This window comes from Dreissena polymorpha, chromosome 12 (assembly GCF_020536995.1).
Source record: "Dreissena polymorpha isolate Duluth1 chromosome 12, UMN_Dpol_1.0, whole genome shotgun sequence".
NCBI lineage: Eukaryota > Metazoa > Mollusca > Bivalvia > Myida > Dreissenidae > Dreissena > Dreissena polymorpha.
In genome coordinates, this window is record NC_068366.1 from 56,405,048 (window position 1) to 56,428,669 (window position 23,622).

A 23,622-nucleotide genomic window follows, 5' to 3' on the forward strand; every position below is an offset into this window, starting at 1 on the left:
ACCTATGAAGTTTCATGATCCTAGGCCTAAGCATTCTTGAGTTATCATCCGGAAACCATTTTACTATTTCGAGTCACTGTGACCTTGACCTTTGACCCAGTGACCTGAAAATCAATAGGGGTCATCTGCCAGTCATGATCAATGTACCTATGAAGTTTCATGATCCTAGGCCTAAGCATTCTTGAGTTATCATCCGGAAACCATTTTACTATTTCGAGTCACTGTGACCTTGACCTTTGACTTAGTGACCTGAAAATCAATAGGGGTCATCTGACAGTCATGATCAATGTACCTATGAAGTTTCATGATCCAATGCCTAAGCGTTCTTGAGTTATCATCCGGAAACCATCTGGTGGACAGACCGACGGCCCGACAGACCGACATGTGCAAAACAATATACCCCCTCTTCTTGGAAGGGGGGCATAATAATGCAAACAATCACTAAAGCAAATAAAGACAATCAACGAATAACAAAACTACACACACATTATCAGAAGAAACAATCTTGCTTCAAAACGTTTGTATTTTATTTAATAAAAGGAAAAATACACTGCACTGAGCTTATAATAAAAAAAGCTTTAAACACACATTCGAACTAATAACATAAAGCATATGAGGCCAAAACCCTTTAAACGTAAAAAAACCCCGTTTAAACCAGAATTAATAAAATTCATCGACGATAGAATAAACATCAGAGAAATTAGTTTTTAGTTCAATAAAATGCAAGCGAATGTTTTTATTTTGTCCATTGAATTGCTCCATGGTTCTTTGTGTACGAGAACAACACAATAGCATTTTTTTTAAAGAAATACTGTTTATGCAACTTATCTCCGGATTATAGGAAATTAATGCAAGACTATAACCCTTTACTACAAATAAATTTAGTCCGATTGAAACTACTAATAATAATTGATAAAAATATATATGCATAATATTATTTTGTAAAAAAAACAACAAATAATGGATCATAATTAAATTTTATATGAAAATCATAACAATTTAATGCATGTTTGTATGCACAATGAATTAAGCATAAACATGTACCTGTTCAAGTAATGGTTAGTATAATTAAGTCATTTATGTCCTCATGCAAACACTACATACAGAGCAGGCGAAGGTGTTCACAACGAAAACATAAAATATGTTATCAAAAACACAACATGAAGAATAGAAAGAATGATAGGGTCAAACATTCATTACATAACACACACATTTTAATCATCTATCTATACAAACTTCATATATAACTTAAAAAATACTATGCAATTCTATGCATCAACTAAACAATAAACAATAATAAAGTACAAGTGTAATTACAGTATGAAAGAAACTATTTTTAAAGCTTTAAGTTAAATGGTTTACATTGAATTTTTCACGAAAAACGTTCGATAAAATAAACAATTAGGTACATGTATTGTGCAATGGAAATGTTAACCATAAATGAAAAATATAATGATCAACAATTGTTTATCATTTGATTCTCTAGTTTTCTTGCTCACGGTTCATCGACCAGATCGCTATGTTTTGCTGAAGTGTTGCATTATGTTTCACGCACTTTTCTAATAATTGTTTTAGCATAAAAATAAATTGCCTCTGATATTCTTTAGATTTCAACCATTTACCAATGATCGGTAGATCATGTACACCAGTTGGGGCGACTATGTCTCGAATTGAACAATGTTTATTAAACTGTCTCAGTATCGCATCCTCTTTAGAATATAATTCGGGGCAAACCTCTTTAATGTCAACGTTAAACCGTTCTGCAACTATTTCTAGAGAACGTGTATCGATGCCTAGGTATCGTTTATACAAACGAACTTCTTCTACAAGAATATCTAACTCTAAACGCACACCATCGCGTTTATTTGAAATGAGAGCTGCTACTGCGGCGTATTTGGCTACATTATTTAGTCGTCTTTTAAATAAATCGACCTTTGCAGCCACAATCTCTTTAGTGAAACTGGTTAAGGAGAAAACTAGAGCATCTCTCTTCAGTGCGTTCATTTTAAGCAAAAGGGTATTCGCAAGTTCGTAAAATTCATATGCGCTCGTATCATGGTTATTTACCAAAAAAATGCGCGGATTTGCTATTCCTTCTTCCTTCAAACTTTCTTCACAGTTTTTCTTGATTTTTGTTAATAAACTTTGTCTGTCCTGTTCGGTCATATCTTTACGCTTTCCTTTACGTTTGCTTTCTAAATCGCTATCAATTTTTGTTCGAATGAATATGAGATTAGCATCACGAAATCGACTTTGTATCTGCGTCGCCAACCATGTATCTAAAGTAGTAAATCGACTTGATGATACGAGTATAATAAAATCGTAATCTTGGAAGTTAACTTTCTTTAGATAATCCCGTTTTGGACAGTTTCGAGTTCCAACCCCAGGTAAATCCCACAACAAAAGGTTATTGTTTTCTGGGTGAGGATAAGCTGTTGGTTTGGTTGTCGTTTCAACGCAGCCAGTCTCCGCAGCACCTTCGTCATCGTCTTTTAGCCCCCTCAATGCGTTTATCAGACTGGATTTTCCACTTCCTGATTCACCAGTGATGGCTATATTGATTTTTAAATTTTTCCATACATGTGTTTCTTCCTCCAACCTTCTAATAAGATCTGTGTACCCGCATTTGTCAAGCACATTTTGATATTCTTGTTGGGTTATCTGAATCGGAAATACATAAAATTTAATGCGCATTGTTCGATAAAGTATTTAATAAAGAGAACGTCTATTTTAAATGATGCTAAAAAACATGTTACCAAGTCGTTTTCGTCGTTTTCATCACTTCCAATATCGTAGATATCTGTATAAATAGAAAAACAAGTTTTAATGTGTGTCTTGTTTTATGTGAAGGTGTCAAATATAGTTGATAGTGGGCAAATACAGATTGATTGACTGTCTTACACACGAAGGATGATAATCAAGTGAAGTTTATTAAGTAATGGGACATTGTAAAATTAAGTCAGTACATGGCTCAAAATAGTAACTGTCTGCAGTCCATTTGCGGATGATGGCAATAGCTAATCACTTTGTAACATAAAGGCATGGTTGCTCTGTTTTCAAGAGTATGATACATAGTAACTTTTGGCTGACTTCATTGTAATTTAAGTCGGAAATAAATTTAAACAAGGGCTGTTTGTAAAACATGCATGCCCCCCATATGGGCTCTCCGTTGTAGTGACAACCATTGTGTGAATATGTTTTTTGTCACTGTGACCTTGACCTTTGACCTAGTGACCTGAAAATATATAAGGGTCATCTGCCAGTCATGATCAATGTACCTATGAAGTTTCATGATCCTAGCCATAAGCATTCTTGAGTTATCATCCGGAAACCATTTTACTATTTCGGGTCACCGTGACATTGACCTTTGACCTAGTGACCTGAAAATCAATAGGGGTCATCTACGAGTCATGATCAATCTACCTATCAAGTTTCGTGATCCTAGGCCTAAGCGTTCTTGAGTTATCATCCGGAAACCATTTTACTATTTCGGGTCACCGTGAACTTGACCTTTGACCTAGTGACCTCAAAATCGATAGGGGTCATCTGCGAGTCATGATCAATGTACCTATGAAGTTTCATGATCCTAGCTAGGCATAAGCGTTCTTGAGTTATCATCCGGAAACCATTTTACAATTTCGGGTCACCATGACCTTGATCTTTGACCTAGTGACCTCAAAATCAATAGGGGTCATCTGCGAGTCTTGATCAATGTACCTATGAAGTTTCATGATCATAGCCATTAGCGTTCTTGCATCCGGAAACCATTTTACTATTTCAGGTCACCGTGACCTTTGATATAGTGACCTGAAAATCAATAGGGGTCAACTGCGAGTCATGATCTATCTACCTATCAAGTTTCATGATCCTAGGCATAAGCGTTCTTGAGTTATCATCCGGAAACCATTTTACTATTTCGGGTCACTGTGGCCTGGACCTTTGACATAGTGACCTGAAAATCAATAGGGGTCATGTGCGAGTCATGATCAATGTACCTATGTAGTTTCATGATCCTAGGCATAAGCGTTCTTGAGTTATCATCCGGAAACCATTTTACTATTTCGGGTCACCGTGACCTTGACCTTTGACCTAGTGACCTGAAAATAAATAAGGGTCATCTGCCAGCCATTGTTAATCTACCTACGAAGTTTCATTATCCTAGGCATAAGCGTCTTTGAGTTATCATCTGGAAACCATTTTACTATTTCGGGTCACTGTGACCTTGACCTTTGACCTAGTGACCTGAAAATCAATAGGGGTCATCTGCCAATCAAGATCAATCTACCTATCAAGTTTCATGATCCTAGGCCTAAGTGTTCTTGAGTTATCATCCGGAAACCATTTTACTATTTCAGGTCACTGTGACCTTAACCTTAAACGTAGTGACCTGAAAATCAATAGGGGTCATCTGCGAGTCATGATCAATCTACCTAACAAGTTTCATGATCCCAGGCCTAAGCGTTCTTGAGTTATCATCCGGAAACCATTTTACTATTTCGGGTCACCATGACCTTGACCTTTGACCTCATGACCTCAAAATAAATAGGGGTCATCTGCGAGTCATGATCAATGTACCTATGAAGTTTCATGATCCTAGGCCCAAGCATTCTTGAGTTATCATCCGGAAACCACCTGGTGGATGGACCGACAGACCGACAGACCAACCGACCGACATGTGCAAAGCAATATACCCCCTCTTCTTCGAAGGGGGGCATAACTATATATATAACTGTTATATTGGGGTAACTACATCACAATGTTTAACAATCTTAAAAAAGAACATGTAACATTGTATAAACAAGTATGTTCTCGATAAACTAATGTTTCTTTTCGCACATTCACATACATATGGAAAGTCATGTGATTTGTAAATGGACTAATTCTTGTAAAAACAAGGGCTGATTGTAAAACATGCATGCCCACCATATGGGCTCTCAGTTGTAGTGACAGCCATTTTGTAAATATGTTTTTTGTCACTGTGACCTTGACCTTTGACCAAGTGACCTGAAAATCAATAGGGTTCATCTGCGAGTCATGATCAATGTACCTATGCATTTTCATGATCCTAGCCATAAGCTTTCTTGAGTTATCATCCGGAAACTATTTTACTATTTCGGGTCACTGTGACCTTGACCTTTGACCTAGTGACCTGAAAATCAATAGGGGTCACCTGCCAGTCATGATCAATGTACCTATCAAGTTTCATGATCCTAGCCATAAGCGTTCTTGAGTTATCATCTGGAAACCATTTTACTATTTCGGGTCACCGTGACCTTTGACCTAGTGACCTGAAAATCATTAGGGGTCATCTGCGAGTCATGATCAATCTACCTATCAAGTTTCATGATCCTAGGCATAAGCATTCTTGAGTTATCATCCAAAAACCATTTTACTATTTCGGGTCATTGTGACCTTGACCTTTGACCTGAAAATCAATAGAGGTCATCTGCCAGTCATGATCAATGTACCTATGAAGTTTCATGATCCTAGGCATAAGCGTTCTTGAGTTATCATCCGGAAACAATTTTACTATTTCGGGTCACGGTGACCTTGACCTTTGACCTAGTGACCTGAAAATCAATAGGGGTCATGTGCCAGTCATGATCAAACTACCGATCAAGTTTCATGATCCTAGGCATAAGCTTTCTTGAGTTATCATCCGGATACAATTTTAATATTTCGGGTCACCGTGACCTTGACATTTGACCTTGTGACCTGAAAATCAATAGGGGTCATCTGCGAGTCATAATCAATCTACCAATCACGTTTCATGATCCTAGCCATAAGCATTCTTGAGTTATCATCGGGAAACCATTTTACTATTTCGGGTCACCGTGACCTTTGACCTAGTGACCTGAAAATCATTAGGGGTCATCTGCGAGTCATGGTCAATCTACCCATCAAGTTTCTTGATCCTAGGCATAAGCGTTCTTGAGTTATCATCCGGAAACCAATTTACTATTTTGGGTCACCGTGACCTTGACCTTTGACCTAGTGACCTGAAAATCAAAAGGGATCATCTGCGAGTCATGATCAATGTACCTATCAAGTTTCATGATCCTAGGCATAAGCGTTCTTGAGTTAACATCCGGAAACCATTTTACTATTTGGGGTCACCGTGACCTTGACCTTTGACCTAGTGACCTGAAAATCAATAGGGGTCATCTGCGAGTCATGATCAATCTACCTATCAAGTTTCATGATCCTAGGAATAAGCGTTCTTCAGTTATCATCCGGAAACCATTTTACTATTTCAGGTCACTTTTACCTTAACCTTAAACCTAGTGACCTGAAAATCAACAGGGGTCATCTGCGAGTCATGATCAATCTACCTATCAAGTTTCATGATTCTAGGAATAAGCGTTCTTCAGTTATCATCCGGAAACCATTTTACTATTTCAGGTCACTGTTACCTTAACCTTAAACCTAGTGACCTGAAAATCAACAGGGGTCATCTGCGAGTCATGATCAATCTACCTTACAAGTTTCATGATCCCAGGCCTAAGCGTTCTTGAGTTATCATCCGGAAACCATTTTACTATTTCGGGTCGCCGTGACCTTGACCTTTGACCTCATGACCTCAAAATCTATAGGGGTCATCTGCGAGTCATGATCAATGTATCTATGAAGTTTCATGATCCTAGGCCCAAGCATTCTTGAGTTATCATCCGGAAACCACCTGGTGGATGAACCGACAGACCGACCGACCGACATGTGCAAAGCAATATACCCCCTCTTCTTCAAAGGGGGGCATATATATATATATAACTGTTATATTGGGGTAACTACATCACAATGTGTAAAAATCTTAAAAAAAGAACACGTAACATTGCATAAACAAGTATGTTCTCAATAAACTAGTGTTTCTTTTCGCACATTCACATACATATGGAAAGTAATGTGATTTGTAAATGGACTAATTCTTGTAAAAACAAGGGCTGTTTGTAAAACATGCATTCCCACCATATGGGCTCTCAGTTGTAGTGACAGCCATTTTGTAAATATGTTTTTTGTCACTGTGACCTTGACCTTTGACGTAGTGACCTGAAAATCAATATGGGTCATCTGCGAGTCATGATCAATGTACCTATGCAGTTTCATGATCCTAGCTATAAGCTTTCTTGAGTTATCATCGGGAAACCATTTTACTATTTCGGGTTACTGTGACCTTGACCTTTGACCTAGTGACCTGAAAATCAATAGGGGTCATCTGCCAGTCATGATCAATGTACCTATCAAGTTTCATGATCCTAGGCATAAGCTTTCTTGAGTTATCATCCGGAAACCATTTTACTATTTTGGGTCACCATGACCTTGACCTTTGACCGAGTGACCTCAAAATAAATAGGGGTCATCTGCGAGTCATGATCAATCTACCTATCAAGTTTCATGATCCTAGGCATAAGCATTCTTGAGTTATCATCCAGAAACCATTTTACTATTTCGGGTCATTGTGACCTTGACCTTTGACCTGAAAATCAATAGAGGTCGTCTGCCAGTCATGATCAATGTACCTATGAAGTTTCATGATCCTAGGCATAAGCGTTCTTGAGTTATCATCCGGAAACCATTTTACTATTTTGGGTCACCGTGACCTTGACCTTTGACCTAGTGACCTAAAAATCAACAGGGATCATCTGCAAGTCATGATCAAACTACCGATCAAGTTTCATGATCATAGGCATATGCGTTCTTGAGTTATCATCCGGAAACCATTTTAATATTTCGGGTCACCGTGACCTTGACCTTTGACCTTGTGACCTGAAAATCAATAGGGGTCATCTGCGAGTCATGATCAATCTACCTATCAAGTTTCATGATCCTAGGCATAAGCGTTCTTGAGTTATCATCCGGAAACCATTTTACTATTTCGGGTCACCGTGACCTTTGACCTAGTGACCTGAAAATCATTAGGGGTCATCTGCGAGTCATGGTCAATCTACCTATCAAGTTTCATGATCCTAGGCATAGGCGTTCTTGAGTTATCATCCGGAAACCATTTTACTATTTTGGGTCACCGTGACATTGACCTTTGACCTAGTGACCTGAAAATCAATAGGGGTCATCTGCGAGTCATGATCAATGTACCTATCAAGTTTCATGATCCTAGGCATAAGCGTTCTTGAGTTATCATCCGGAAACCTTTTTACTATTTCGGGTCACCGTGACATTGACCTTTGACCTAGTGACCTCAAAATCCATAGGGGTCATCTGTGAGTCATGATCAATGTACCTCTCAAGTTTCATGATCCTAGGCATAAGCGTTCTTGAGTTATCATCCGGAAACCATTTTACTATTTCGGGTCACCGTGACCTTGACCTTTGACCTAGTGACCTGAAAATCAATAGGGGTCATTTGCGAGTCATGATCAATCTACCTATCAAGTTTCATGATCCTAGGCATAAGCGTTCTTGAATTATCATCCGGAAACCATTTTACTATTTCGGGTCACAATGACCTTGACCTTTGACCTAGTAACCTCAAAATCAATAGGGGTCATCTGCGAGTCATGATCAATGTACCTATGAAGTTTCATTATCCTAAGCCTAAGCGTTCTTGAGTTATCATCCGGAAACCACCTGGTGGACGGACCGACAGACCGACCGACACGTGCAAAGCAATATACCCCCTCTTCTTCGAAGGGGGGCATAAAAAACAAGACCTGCGTTTGTGAAATACAATACCCTTTATGCATTTTGAAGCCGCAAAGCAGTTATTTTAGAAAAAAATGTTAAGTCCAAGGCCCATAACTTCGCCAAAATTCAATGGACCAGAACAAAACTTACACTTAATATGTAAGTCATGTATACCAAAAAATCAGCTTAATATCTTAAAACATTTTGGTAAAAAAACTCCAGAAAATGGTTGTTAGATGGACATTTTCTCAATATCTGAAAGTGTTGCATAAAAAAGCTCTGCAAAACAGAATGCACAACTACGACTGCCATATTCCACCTTACCTGGGGTATACAAGTTTGATAAATAGTGAATAGCCAAGGGAATTTTTTTCCCAATCCTATAGGAAATTGTGTCCCACACAAATTTTTCCTGGCATATTGTGCGTGTTGGCTTTTTAAAAATTCTTTGTTTGAATATATACAAACATGTCATTAAATACATCCATTTAAAGGTTAAGGCTTGATTGATATAGAAAAGATGTATTGACTTGTGATAACAATTTTGGTACATAAACTATTGGTTAGAGAGCAGGCGATGTTAATTCTGCAAATTTTAAGGGCCAGAATAATTCTGCAAATTTTAAGGGCCAGAATTTCTAAGTACATAAGACGCTCTGTTATTGGTTTTCCTACTTGGCCAACATTTACTGTCAACAAACATTGTAAAATAAGTTTTATGATGATATATTTTCAAGTATTTTAGTTTAATTGTTGCTATGTTTATTTGGCATAGTAACAAGCATTGGAAATAAGATACATGAATCAGCTGAAATATGGACACTATAAAAGATAGAACTAGGCAAATCAACTCATGAATAAGCAAGATCAACCCCATACCGGCTGGTTCTGTTGAATCCCCTTCCTCAATGATCTCCACAAAGTTGGATGGGAACATGCCCTGCTTGCCGTTCACTATCCCCTCCCACCAACCTTCCTCCTCCTACAACAGAGGGCAGATGTTAGCATTCAATAGCTATCGTAAATGCTTCAAAAACCGAGTAACCACTAAAAGTAAAATGTGCAAATCGGGTTTGTTTGAATGGCTAAAAGTGAGGAAGGTTGAAAAAGCCTGAAAAAAAACTGTGGGCCAGGGGGTTGGAAGGCTCCTGAAAAATAGCATTTTAGATGGCCAAGGAATGCACTATCCTGGCTTTAAATTCGGAACAAAAATTAAGTCCAGAAATTAATATTAGAATTTAGAATGAGTGAGAAAAAATCATATCTTATACACCATATTGCATTTTTATACAGCTGCAGACCATTTCTTGTTTCTTGTCTTCATAAGCTTCAAAGCTTACCTTTTACCAAAAACAAATTTTTAAAGTTAAAAATTTAAAGAATTCAAATCAGAACCAATTGATGGAAACTTTACACATATCACTATATCTATTTATAAAAACACAACGGTATTGTTTGGTGAAGACACACATCACTTTATGGATTGTTGGAACACATTTCACTATAATAGCCGCGCTTCTGTTAGCTTTTATAAGTTGGAAGTCCTGACTTCCAAGCCTAAAATTTTGGACGTCCCAGACATAAATTTTGAAGTCCTACTTTTATTTCAGAAGTTTAATATAGGTACATGTTCCAACTCTATCCATTACCCGATAATCCAGTATTATTACGATTTCTATTTTAAAAACCAAAATACGGCCAATATTGACGTCTGCCATTTTACGCAAGTGAATATAAAAATTGAATTGTGGGATGGGGGAATTCCCATTGAACATGCATAAATCATGTAACGCGATTTGAGCGCATAGAGCACTGTTCATATTTAGTATTGACGACAAATCAACGACTCAATTTAAAATGTTACATGTACCTCCTTTCAGAAAAGTTTGCCTAAGTGAAAGCGAATTTTGGAGAATAAAAACGCGTCTTTCTTTAAATTTTACGGAGTTCACTTCATTCCGAATCGCGATATAACTTTTCAGGTCATTTATTCACGTAGACCAATATATATGCATAGTTAGGCATTCTCAAAACACGTTATTTAACTAATTATTGCATTATGTGTTACGGCCATTGATATAACAACAATACATTATTCAATTTTAGTATTTTCAAATGCGTAAAATTAAACGTGTTATCCGAAATAATTTCCAGATTTTATTATTCACGGAAAGTTAAGAAAATTCTAGCAACAAATAAACATTTCTCGTGTATTTCGTGTACAAATGGAAATCATGCGAAAATTAGACTTCATGTACAACATCACGTCATTCTTCCTCTGGGAAATCGTGGACTTAAATATTTTATTGCTGAATAAAAAACTTCGTAATATTATTGTATATAGCTTCACGTGGGGTCGGCGTGTATTCGGCTGCCTGAGCCCTGATTGGCTGATGCGCTTACCAAGAAGAATTTGATTGACAGCTGGAAAAATCAATATTGGCCACTCGCTGAAAATTTCATTGAAAACAATACCTCTTAGGCGGAGTTAACGGTCTGAATAACCCGATTTACTGTTGACATTTGTAAGTGCTGTGTACGCATCTTTTTAAAGATTCTTTAGATCTCGGTTTCGATTGGAAATATTCGCGGACCAGCGGACCACCTACCCCTACCCTCTGGACGAATTGAGAGATCGACCTCCGGGACTTAAAAAAAGCCGGAACACTTTTAGCCATGTGTTTGTCATCTGCATATTCAATTTTTACTCCTCTCCAACACCACCAGTCAATAGATTGTTAGCAATCAATAGCTATCTTTAGATTGTTAGCAATGTCAAAAATGAAATGTTGAAAGAACCAAATCACCTGTTTGAAAACCTCTACCATGTCCCCAATATCAAGCTTCAGCTCATCTTCCTGTTCTGGCTCATATGAAAACACAACCTTTGCTCGCTTCTTCTTTGTATTTGTATCTACAAATTAACAAATAAATTTTTATTGAAAACAATATTGACACTACCTTTAAATGACACTACCTTTAAATGAACATATACACATACATTTGTACACTTTTCAACAAGAAATGGAATTCAAGAGGGCCATGAAGGCCATTAAGCATTCACCAGAGTTCATGGAACCCAATTGTTGAAGACTTGACCTGATTAAAGGCACAAAAGTCAAAGAATTAGATAATAACACTAACGTAACAACTAGGAATACCTCTGCTAGAGTACTGAGCAAGTTTCATGATGACTGGACCAAAAATTAGATCTCTAAAGTGTTAACACGGTTTTACTGTAGGCACATAACCTCAAAATCCCTTTTTCTGGAATAATCAGCAAAATTGACAAATGGCGATCACAAAAGCTAACTACGAGCATGGTATGTTAATGTGAGCTGAAAACACATGGCATGTTGCTGTAGAACGTTCAAGTGGAAAAAGGGGCAATGTGTAATTTTTAAAGCTTGATGAAAACAGGGACCTATACAAACTTTGTTTGTATAGGTCCCTGATGAAAAGAATCCAGAACATGCGCAACTTTATATCATGGTGATCAATGTCTGCAAGTTTGATGTTGTGCATTGAAAATTGTAGGAGAAGTAGGAGTGCTTACAGCCATGTTTGATATACATACAGAAAAACAGACGGACGTCAATAGCAATACCAGTATACCCCATTCACCATGTATCAGTGGGTAAAATAACATTAAATATCAGTGGGTTTTTTCATTCAAAAGCTGGTCCGGTAATCGGCCCAAAGTATTCTCAATTTTGAAGCATTTTTTAAACAACAATACTAATTTCCCAATTTTAGTTAAAATGCTGCACATTTTCCCAATCCAAAGGGACCCGGCTCCATTCCCAAAATGGTGAAAAACACGAATCTCAGTGAAACTGATGGATGCTCCCGATGATGCGCTTTTTCAATCTACCGGTATGTGTTAATAACCACATAAAATAAATCTATTATTAGCCTTGGTGGCCTTGACCTCATCAAAAGGTAGAGGTCCATGCAAGCTACCTCCATACCAAATATGTAAGAGATTGGTAAAATATTGAAGGCGCTATGAGAAACTGTAACAAAATTGTGACGGAAAAATCTATTATTGGCCTTGGTGACCTTACCCCAGTGACCTCAAACCTCATCAAAAGTTAGAGGTCATGTGCTCTGAGAAACTGTAACAACAAGGGCTGTTTGAAAAACATGCATGCCCGCCATATGGGCTCTCCGTTGTAGTGACAGCCATTGTGTGAATATGTTTTTTGTCGCTGTGACCTTGACCTTTGACCTAGTGCCCTGAAAATCAATAGGGGTCATCTGCCAGTCATGATCAATGTACCTATGAAGTTTCATGATCCTAGCCATAAGCGTTCTTGAGTTATCATCCGGAAACCATTTTACTATTTCGGGTCACCGGGACCTTGACCTTTGACCTAGTGACCTGAAAATCAATAGGGGTCATCTGCGAGTCTTGATCAATCTACCTATCAAGTTTCATGATCCTAGGAATAAGCGTTCGTCAGTTATCATCCGGAAACCATTTTACTATTTCGGGTCACCGTGAACTTGACCTTTGACCTAGTGACCTCAAAATCGATAGGGGTCATCTGTGAGTTATGATCAATGTACCTATGAAGTTTCATGATCCTAGGCATAAGCGTTCTTGAGTTATCATCCGGAAACCATTTTACTATTTCGGGTCACCATGACCTTGACCTTTGACCTAGTGACCTCAAAATCAATAGGGGTCATCTGAAAGTCATGATCAATGTACCTATGAAGTTTCATGATCGTAGCCATTAGCGTTCTTGAGTTATCATCCGGAAACCATTTTACTATTTCAGGTCACCGTGACCTTGACCTTTGATATAGTGACCTGAAAATTAATAGAAGTCTACTGCGAGTCATGATCAATCTACCTATCAAGTTTCATGATCCAAGGCATAAGCGTTCTTGAGTTATCTTCCGGAAACCATTTTACTATTTCGGGTCACCGTGACCTCGGCCTTTGACCTAGTGACCTGAAAATCAATAGGGGTCATCTGCCAGCCATTATCAATCTACCTACGAAGTTTCATGATCCTAGGCCTAAGCGTTCTTGAGTTATCATCCGGAAACCATTTTACTATTTCGGGTCACTGTGACCTTGACCTTTGACCTAGTGACCTGAAAATCAATATGGTTCATCTGCAAGTCATGATCAATCTACCTATCAAGTTTCATGATCCTAGGCCTAAGCGTTCTTGAGTTATCATCCGGAAACCATTTTACTATTTCGGGTCACTGTGACCATGACCTTTAACCTAGTGACCTGAAAATCAATAGGGGTCATCTGCGAGTCATGATCAATCTACCTATCAAGTTTCATGATCCTAGGCCTAAGCGTTCTTGAGTTATCATCCGGAAACCATTTTACTATTTCGGGTCACCGTGACCTTGACCTTTGACCTAATGACCTCAAAATCAATAGAGGTCATCTGCGAGTCATGATCTATGTACCTATGAAGTTTCATGATCCTAGGCCCAAGCATTCTTGAGTTATCATCCGGAAACCACCTGGTGGACGGACCGACCGACAGACCGACCGACCGACATGTGCAAAGCAATATACCCCCTCTTCTTCGAAGGGGGGCATAAAAAACAATATTGTAAGCAAACCATCACGTACCACAAAGGGGTTTTGTGTCAGACGTACGAATCGGGTACCAGAATAGATTGTTATATCTTTGATGTTGATAATTCAGTGTTAATATGATATTATGCTCTGGAGGAGTCTGATATATTCCTGGAGTATTATGCGAGTCAAATAATATTTTGACAGCAATTTTTCCATTTGCGTCACAGAAAACATTTTGAATAAAATTCTTGCGACATGACTCCCTTACCTTACTTCAATAACTGTAACAAAAACATGAAACTGCGTACGTCTTCCACTTGTCTTGTGGTGACAACGCTAAACCATTTGACAGCCGAAACAACAAAAACCCAATCAGCTGTGAGCATTCAAACACTTCAACGTTGTATGAGACTGCGAACAAAATATTCAAATCTGCAAGAATCAAACTTAAAACAATTAACACAAATCTCGGTGATTTATACAATTGCGTTTGTCTCACAAAACAATGTTATTAATAAACATAAGGTATACGGGTATAACTTCAATATATTTAGCGAAACAAATAACACTGATTTGAATGCAAAAAAAAAGTGGTAAAGAAAATTTGTAAACGTTTTATGCATCCATCCCATATTACAAATAAATGGGGTTTATAGCTTTATAGCGGATGGGTTATTTTATTACGAAATGCGTGCATTTGATGAATGACCAACTTTAACACTCGTTTAACACTTACCATCATCGTAATCTTCAATAACTAAACGCCTTAAACTGGTATCTATTGTTTCTTCGGAAAATCCACCAGTAGCTCCTTTACCTGAAACAATTTTATTCAGTCATTAATACATATTTGTTTTGATCTGGAGTGTGATGCTACGATTTGTAATATTCGATATAAGAGTGAATTTAGTTGACATATCTATGGACGAAAATTCATCGTGCATCAGGAATGTGTTATTCTATTGCTCTGGTAATAATAAATTACTAATAGTTCAGTAATTCGATTTCAATTGAATAGATAATTTCATTATATTTAATAGCTTTTAAATTTCAATTACATTGCTATTTGATTTGAGTTTAATTTACAAGTGTGTTTGTGATTTATTCAAGGTGGTTCGACTTTAAATCGGTTTAAACCACCAATGCTTTGAATTGACCTATCAATGGAAATGACCTCAGCTTTAATTATGTATATATTTATTGTTGTGTACTGTTTTGCATTGGTAATTTGTTGCTTACCTAAACTAAAAGACTTGCGTATATACACAACAATATCTTAATATAGCTTTATTCCCTTTTATCATTTCTATAACTAATTGACGGTTATTTCTGTCGCTTTGGCTGTTGTTACGGATATAAATCACTACACTGTAAACTAACAGCTCATTATCTCAGAATAACCTGATTACATGTAGTTGTTTCTTGTATGATCATATTAAATCTTGTTGTGAGATTTGTTTTTGAATTTTTTTGCTATGCAATTTATATGATGCTATAAATGCAAGAACCCGTCCGTGTCTTTTCAAAATAATTCGATAAGACAGTATATTATTATTCTAGGTGAAAAAATCATTCCATTTGCTACCAAATCTTTGCAGTGATTTTGAATATATCTGAGGACAAGACGCACATTTAAAACGTAATCATTCAATTATCCTTATCTCGAAATCGCTTAAACACAACTGATATTGTTCCTATATCTTAGTAAGCTTGAATTAGATTAGATGATATAATTAAAATCGGCCTCAAAGTTATTAGCCTAATAAAAAGCGTGCACAATATTTGTTGTATACTTCTCATAACTCTTATACATGTATATGTTTTCTAATTTAGCTCATATAATGCAAGTAAATTGAATATTGCACACATTAAAAATGAACAAATAAATGGTGTTAATATAAAAAGAATATATTGTTAGCGACTTATGATGTAAAATTAGATCAGACGAGTAGGACAAGGCGAGGCTGCCAATATTTTTTACGCAATATCGGACGAGTCTAACATTCCATGATACCACAACCAAAGAAACATATATTGTATTATTTTTCTCCCTTTTTTCTTTTTTTGTTCAAAACTAGACATTAAACAAGTAAATTAATACAAACCGCATTTATTCAGATATTTATAGTACCGCATAATATACAAATGGCAAAGCCTAATGACGTCAACATGGATCGATGTGTTTTTAACATTTCACAGACGAAGTGGTTCAAGATGAAATCAAAAATAATTATATATAAACATACATTTAATCAAAGAACGACAATGCCTCTTCTTTCAAAAACATTATAAAAATAAATTAACGTCCGTTTATTTAAACACACAGAAAGCAGACAGCAGTCTTCATGATCGGTTTGGTTTAAATAATTCAAATTTGTACTGTTATTAATGTTAAATTATATTAAAATGTAAAATAATAAAATTGGTATGTCTATTTCAATTCAATTTTGATGGGAAGAAGTGATTTGTTTAACAAATGCATTTTGTGGAATTTGTGGTTTTTGATTTTTATTGAATTGCAATCCACACACGCTGAATTAAATACGATAAAAGTTATCATTTAAAAGAATAATCATTCCAATATGTAGCAATGACAATATCGATAATGTCTATGACATGTTCACAAGCTATGACATAGATGTATTTATCGACTGAATGCAATATTGTTTACACATTTGATCTGCACAAAAATGTGTTACTTTTGCCATTCAAAGAAAAAGTGACATAAATATGAAACAAAAATCAAATAATCATTATGATCATTTTTGAATGCGAATTTAAAGATTATAATGTTAATAAATGCGTTTTAATTGTCTTGGTAGGCAAGTAACAGTTATATCGATATGGAGATTTGTCAAATCAAATTCAGTTACTGTTTCAATTATATTTAATTAAATATTTTTATTACAAAATACGTGTAAATGTATTTAAATTATATATAACTTGCAAATGTTCTCGACCATTATGTTGCAATCATCCTATGTTAATCAATTATTCGTATTACTTAAGAAATAACATTTTTCTATCATGGTTTGTTGTCGAATAACCCACAGTAAGGAGTATTGATGCGTAACCAATGATTTTTTTGCTTTTTTTTGTTACAGCCTGTGGCATTTGGATTGGGAAAATTAGCGCGATAAACCATGAAATTGGGAAAAATAGCGCGATAAACCATGAAATTGGGAGACATTATAAATATAGTTATAAGAACAGAATAAAAATTGCTAAGTTCATGTTTGACAGCATTTTTATATTATAAAGTGTTGCTTTCATGTCTTCTTACAACGTTTAGTTAATATCTCCCACATGGATATTAAACTTGCAATAATCTATAGATTTTTCAATATATATGTACCATTATGATTTAATCATAATCTCTTTAAAAGTCAGGGTCTTCCCCAGGCCATTTAAGCGCCCCTTGCCGGGGCGCTTGAATTTCGAAATCAGAGTCCCCGGGGCGCTTGAAATATTCCGAACAGTGTATTCTTCAGTAAAAGAAAGTGGAGATTGTCCAAAAAAATCAAGGTTTCCCTATCAGTGTATCAATATTCCCTGTTTTAAAAGAGCACTCGGTACCTACTTTCACAAGTAATCGCCATAAACACCACATGGGGTAATGGATAATCCACTGATAAGAGAATAGCATGACGCGCGTATCGATTATTCTAACATTACACGGTCATTTAAATGCTGACAAGGATGTATCTGGTAACTTTCCAGTCGTCAAACTGTGAAGTTCATCGTCCAATCGGTTACGCGAATGCTTATGGGGGCGGGGTTAACTATCGACCATTATTTTTGATTGACGTCGGGCATGAAATAAGAGTTTATCGCAGCTTGATTAGCAAATAGTTGTACCATTTGAGTAATATAAAACCGGTAATTAGTACAGTGCACAACATTAAAGACGGTTTCGGGCATCATCATCACACCTTTTTACTGTAAACAAGTGTTACCTATGACTCATAATTAATACGAGAAATTAATTGCAAGTGGTAAACAATTAATTATTATAGCGGTTACAATTATATGATAACAATTTATTTAATTCCAGAACATGTATATTTCAACATGTCCATTTATAGAACTGATTCACCTCGTTTTTTTGACATTTATTCGACACGTAATGCGCTTTAACAAATTTTCGTTGAATTTATTACGCACACTTGTAAATGTTTCGTCCGATAATCGATAGTTAGAAGACTAATGATGGCAACCGGCCGTGATCCTCGTGGACAACGTGAATTTCATGCATAATTCCGTCAAAACATTTATTCGACTCGTAAAGTGTGTAAACAAATTATCGTTGAATTTATAACGCAATGGTTAATATTTGTTGAAATCTCAAATGGGAATAATTAAATTTGTAATCCGAAACCCATTACCGTAAGTCGATGTTAACGCGTTTTTAATCCGAAACACACTTCCGAATGTAAATGTTACCGCAACGTTAAATATTTTTGCTTCAAATAAGCAGTGCAAATTTATTTTGTGTCGAATCTTTTTCTCAATTAAAAAGAGCGCGAAAATTATGCAGCATGTACAACGTCGCGTCTATTGCATACAAATGACGTGTATTGAGCGTTTTAACAAGCACACAACAGGTCAGGGGATTGACGCATATTCAGAGGCAATATTTCATCAAATCTATAAATAGTCACTTAAAAAATGGCAAGGTTTGTGTTAAAGAAATAACTGAAAGCTTTTATCGTAAATATTTACCAGAAAGAGATTGATAAAAACGGAATAAACGGGATTATCGGGTAATAAATAGAAACTTGAAAAATAGTAAGTATACAGTAATAGAGTCGGGTTGAAACGGATGTATTGGGGAATCGTTCGAGTCGGGATTTTACTATTTGTGCGGAAAAGTTTTAAAACAATTAAACAATAAAAAAATTTTTTTTTAAATGACTGGGGGATTTTTTTGAAGAGTCATAGTGCACCAAATGACGTCTTTTGACGCTGTTTTTCTTTGAGTTATAACGCACCACAGAACGTGAATTGACACGTTAAATTAAAAAAAAATCAACGTCGAGAGGGGACACCCCTCCCGAACCCACCCCCGGGGCGCCTGAACAAATTCCTGGGGAAGGCACTGAAAGTATGAATTTAATTCAGGATGTTTTTTTAAAGTAAAATATGATAAGGTGAAAACATTAACAAATATTAACAAACATGCTTAAGTGTTCTTGTTGTGTAAATGTTGTATTAAATTGAGCTAAAATAATACATTTCATTTGTAATATCTTGCACAATTGACATCCTCAGTTCAATGCCATTTCACCAAACTATACAGCGTGACAAACATAATAAAGCAAAATATGCATATGAATCTGATAATACACAGATCCACTAACATATAAATCAAATCATGTTTGTCTCTTTCCATTTTCGAACGATACCCATCTTAAATGCTTTGTGAGTAAACTAACTCCAATTTCCCAACACAGATTTCCGTGACGCACATTCACTGTGAAGATTTCTAATAAATATTTGTTGTTCATCTCAAACGTAGTATTTTGCGTTAATTGACACACACACACACACACTCCTAATAACCATGTGATGTCCGCTGTTAATTTTAGTGTTATTTATCATTTTCGCTGCTCATCGCAAACTTCTCGTCTGCTTGCCGCCATCTTGGACGTGTGTAAAAACAGGCGTTAACAATCGGGATACATCGACTATCGACGGTGTCCTCCGCAATATAGAGAGAGATGTGTGGATAGCAACGTAAAATCGTATTCGGCTACATTCGCGAACATTCGTAAGTCAGTTGTCATTCGGCGAAGACTCGACAAGCTCGATTGGCACTCGTTCTAAGAAATTAACGCTAAATGACATTGTAATCTTATTGGCTTTATTGGGAAAATTTGGTCATTTTTGGGAAATTTTGGTCAGATTTTTGGGAAAAAAAACGTCATTTTTTGCAATTGGGAAGCAGCCGAATATCGGCGGTAATTTTGGGCAAAAAAAAATCACTGGCGTAGGAATTAAATCACGATTGCGAAGCACGAGTAATTTAATAACACACATCTATACTCCTTACTGTGGGTTATTCGATAACAAACCAGCATAGAAAAAAGTTATTTCGATTCTTACACGATTCTGAATGATTTGGTTCAAGCTTTTGGACGTGAACTATATTTTTCAATACTCTGCCCTTCTTAGTACAAAGTTCATTATTTAGTGACGTCATTGAATTGTACAAACATATGACGTCGTTTTCATTCATAAATATTTTGCAAATGACATCACTTTCATTGAGAACAGCAAACTAAATGACGTCATGTTTATTGATGCTACTGAAAAGCTGACATGCTATAAATGTTTTTTGAAGTACGTTTCCTAACAAATAGCATTCTTTGTAGGCTTGGTTGTGCCACTTATCACCAAATATACAATTTGTTGTTACATTACATGTATATACATGCTACATTTATTACATTTCTTTTAGAGCGGGTTTTAGCACGTGCATTTTACTGCAATATTTTCGTTATTTATTCGGAAATATTTTCGAAACATTAAGCTCCGCCCATACATTATTGCAGAATAACCCACACTTTATTTCCTTCTTTGTCTAAAGAAAAAAAATCGCGTGACGTGTTAGAACTCCTATCAGTCTGTTGTTTACATGTACTTTGAGCAATTTTTTTTAACATTTCAGAAAAGCGTGATAAATGTTATTATCACATACCATGCCCTGTTTCCCATGTAATATAACCATTACATATATTTTATCTTACACATGTGTAATATACTTTTTAAGCGTTTACATTGGCTTAATTTTCGTTTATTGACCAATACATTTTGTTATTTTGCTGAAACGACGTTGCAACGTCAAATGACGTCACGAAATGTAAACAACATTCGGGATTTATTATTATGTTTGTGTAAATATTTATTTAATTTGCTCATTTAAAAGCATGTGATAACAAGATGTGTTTGTGAAACACAATGTCCCCCTATATGACGTTTGACCTTGAAGGATGACCTTGACCTTGACCCTTCACCACTCAAAATGTGCAGCTCCATGAGATACACATGCATGTCAAATATAAAATTGCTAGCTTCAATATTGCAGAATTTACATTACATGAGCAATTTTGACCCATATATTTGACCTAGAAGGATGACCTTGACCTTTCACCACTCAAAATGTGCAGCTTCATGAGATACACATGCATGCACAATATCAAGTAGTTATCTTCAATATTGCAAAAGTATTTATAAAATAATTGATTTGGGCCACATATATTTGACCTCTGACCTTGAAGGATGACCTTAACCTTTCACCACTCAAAATGTGCAGCTCCATAAGTTACACATGCATGCCAAATATCAAGTTGCTATCTTCAATATTGCAAAAGTATTCATAAAATAAGCGATTTGGGCCACATATATTTGACCTCTGACCTTGAAGGATGACCTTGACCTTTCACCACTCAAAATGTGCAGCTCCATGAGATACACATGCATGCCAAATATCAAGTTGCTATCTTCAATATTGCAAAAGTATTCATAAAATGAGCGATTTTGGCCACATATATTTGACCTCTGACCTTGAAGGATGATCTTGACCTTGACCTTTCACCACGCAAAATGTGCGGCTCCATGAGATACACATGCATGCCCAATATCAAGTTGCTATATTCAATATAGCAAAAGTTATTGCAAAATGTTAAAGTTGGCGCAAACCAACCAACAGACCAACCAACCAACAGACAGGGCAAAAACAATATGTCCCCCACTACTATAGTGGGGGACATAAAAAAGATCTGACACTCGATGTTATACATGTATCATACTTAAATCGTCCAGGAAATGCGTTAGTAAGCTCGCCAAAGGCTCGCGTACTATCACAATTCCTGAACTCGTTTAATAAAACTCATGAACTCATGCCATATCCTATAAATATATATAAAGTTAACAATTGTTGTTATCGGCCACTTACTATCATCGCCATAAGATCGCGACACTGCGTCTTTAGCTTCTTGTACATCAGCAGTAGTAGCTCCTTCATCTGAAATATATTTATTCATTTCATCATTGAAATTATTTATCGTTTGCTTATCAAAATGTGCAACATATTAATGCTCAAATACATTTAGAAATTACAGAGAAATCATCATCGATTATTTTAATAAAAAAAGGCACCGTATTATGAAATGTAATTTTTATGTAAATATATTGATGTCAGTAAATATACATTTTATTTTAATAGTATCCAGATTAAGTTTGCAAATCCAGATTATTTGCAAACTTATTTTTTTTATTTATTGAACAATTGTAATGACATTTTGCATATTTGTAGAGGACATTGAGTACATACATATAAGGTGGACGAACCAGTTATCGAACACCTAAGAAATTACGTTAAATTACCTTAAAAATGAAACACTTAAAATGACAAAAAAATTGTTTTAACAAATGACTTACAGTTCAATCATTGAATGATTTATCTGTAAAGTTTTCCAGCAAACTACCTTCAAGAATTCATAACAATGATTTCCTAATTATTGTCACCTCTAGCAGACAAAACAAAATGGCGGCCAATAAAAACATGACCTATTACCCGACACTTCATAAATACTACTCCAGTATATACAAAGTCACATGACTATCACGTGACCCGGACTCGGCGAAAAATCTGCGTCTGCTGCAATCAAAATTGCAAACAGACCGAAATATGCTTTTGGATGTGTAAATGCACGTTTTGATAAATGCATTCAAAAAGTAATAGCAAAAAACACACAAAACGGTGTAACTAACAATAAATGCATTACTTTAACCTGTTTTCGGCGCATTTGTTTCAAGCTAAGTAGGCAAGTAGGTCATGGACTTCATGTGCGACCATTTGTTTATCAATGTGACGTCATGCACATTTTTGCGCATGTGCATTCAGAACCAAAATAAAACATCCGATAATAGGTGCTGTTCGATAACAGGTACTTACACAATAATTGAAAAAACAGAGTTAAAATGTTTTTGGAAAGTAGAGTTATTTGATGATAAAGTTGCCATCCCCCGTAGGTTCCCAACGGAGTTTTGACTCTCCCTCGGGAGTTTTTTCCAGATGGGAGAATTGTTCCTATATTTTACAAAAAATGTAATTTAAATACATTGTATAATGCTTTGTTTACTGTTTCAATGTTTACAAATACACATGCTTAAGTCATAATTGTAAGAAATATGTACTTAAATAAGAAATTAAAGTGTTTGTAGATTTTCTTCTCCCGTGGGTTTTTTATGAGAGCCCCCGCCAAACTCCCATTTCCATTAAACTCCCATGGGAGGTTTGACAGGTCCCCTGTGGGAGGTTTGACGGATGAACCCGTCAATCCCCCATTTTCAATAAAATGGGAGTTTGACGGGAGCCTCCTGCCCATTTACAAAGAACTCCCGTGGGTGTTTGATGGGGG

The 23,622-nt window shown here is 36.1% G+C and overlaps 1 protein-coding gene and 1 long non-coding RNA gene across 2 annotated transcripts; both read right to left on the minus strand.

Annotated features, from left to right (window-relative positions):
• Positions 1–1,315: 1,315 nt before the first annotated feature.
• On the minus strand, positions 1,316–23,589 carry LOC127852637 (interferon-inducible GTPase 1-like). The gene is made up of 6 exons (XM_052386591.1): positions 23,469–23,589; positions 14,934–15,014; positions 11,445–11,551; positions 9,517–9,619; positions 2,757–2,800; positions 1,316–2,661 (listed from the first exon to the last, which is right to left on the minus strand). Exons 1-6 carry the CDS (start codon positions 23,587–23,589, stop codon positions 1,483–1,485), a joined length of 1,635 nt encoding a protein of 544 aa, XP_052242551.1. The 3' UTR covers positions 1,316–1,482.
• LOC127853128 (uncharacterized) lies at positions 3,124–8,560 on the minus strand. The gene is made up of 3 exons (XR_008036474.1): positions 8,288–8,560; positions 7,762–8,142; positions 3,124–3,525 (listed from the first exon to the last, which is right to left on the minus strand). It is a non-coding gene; the product is annotated as an uncharacterized LOC127853128 (long non-coding RNA).
• Positions 23,590–23,622: the final 33 nt, after the last annotated feature.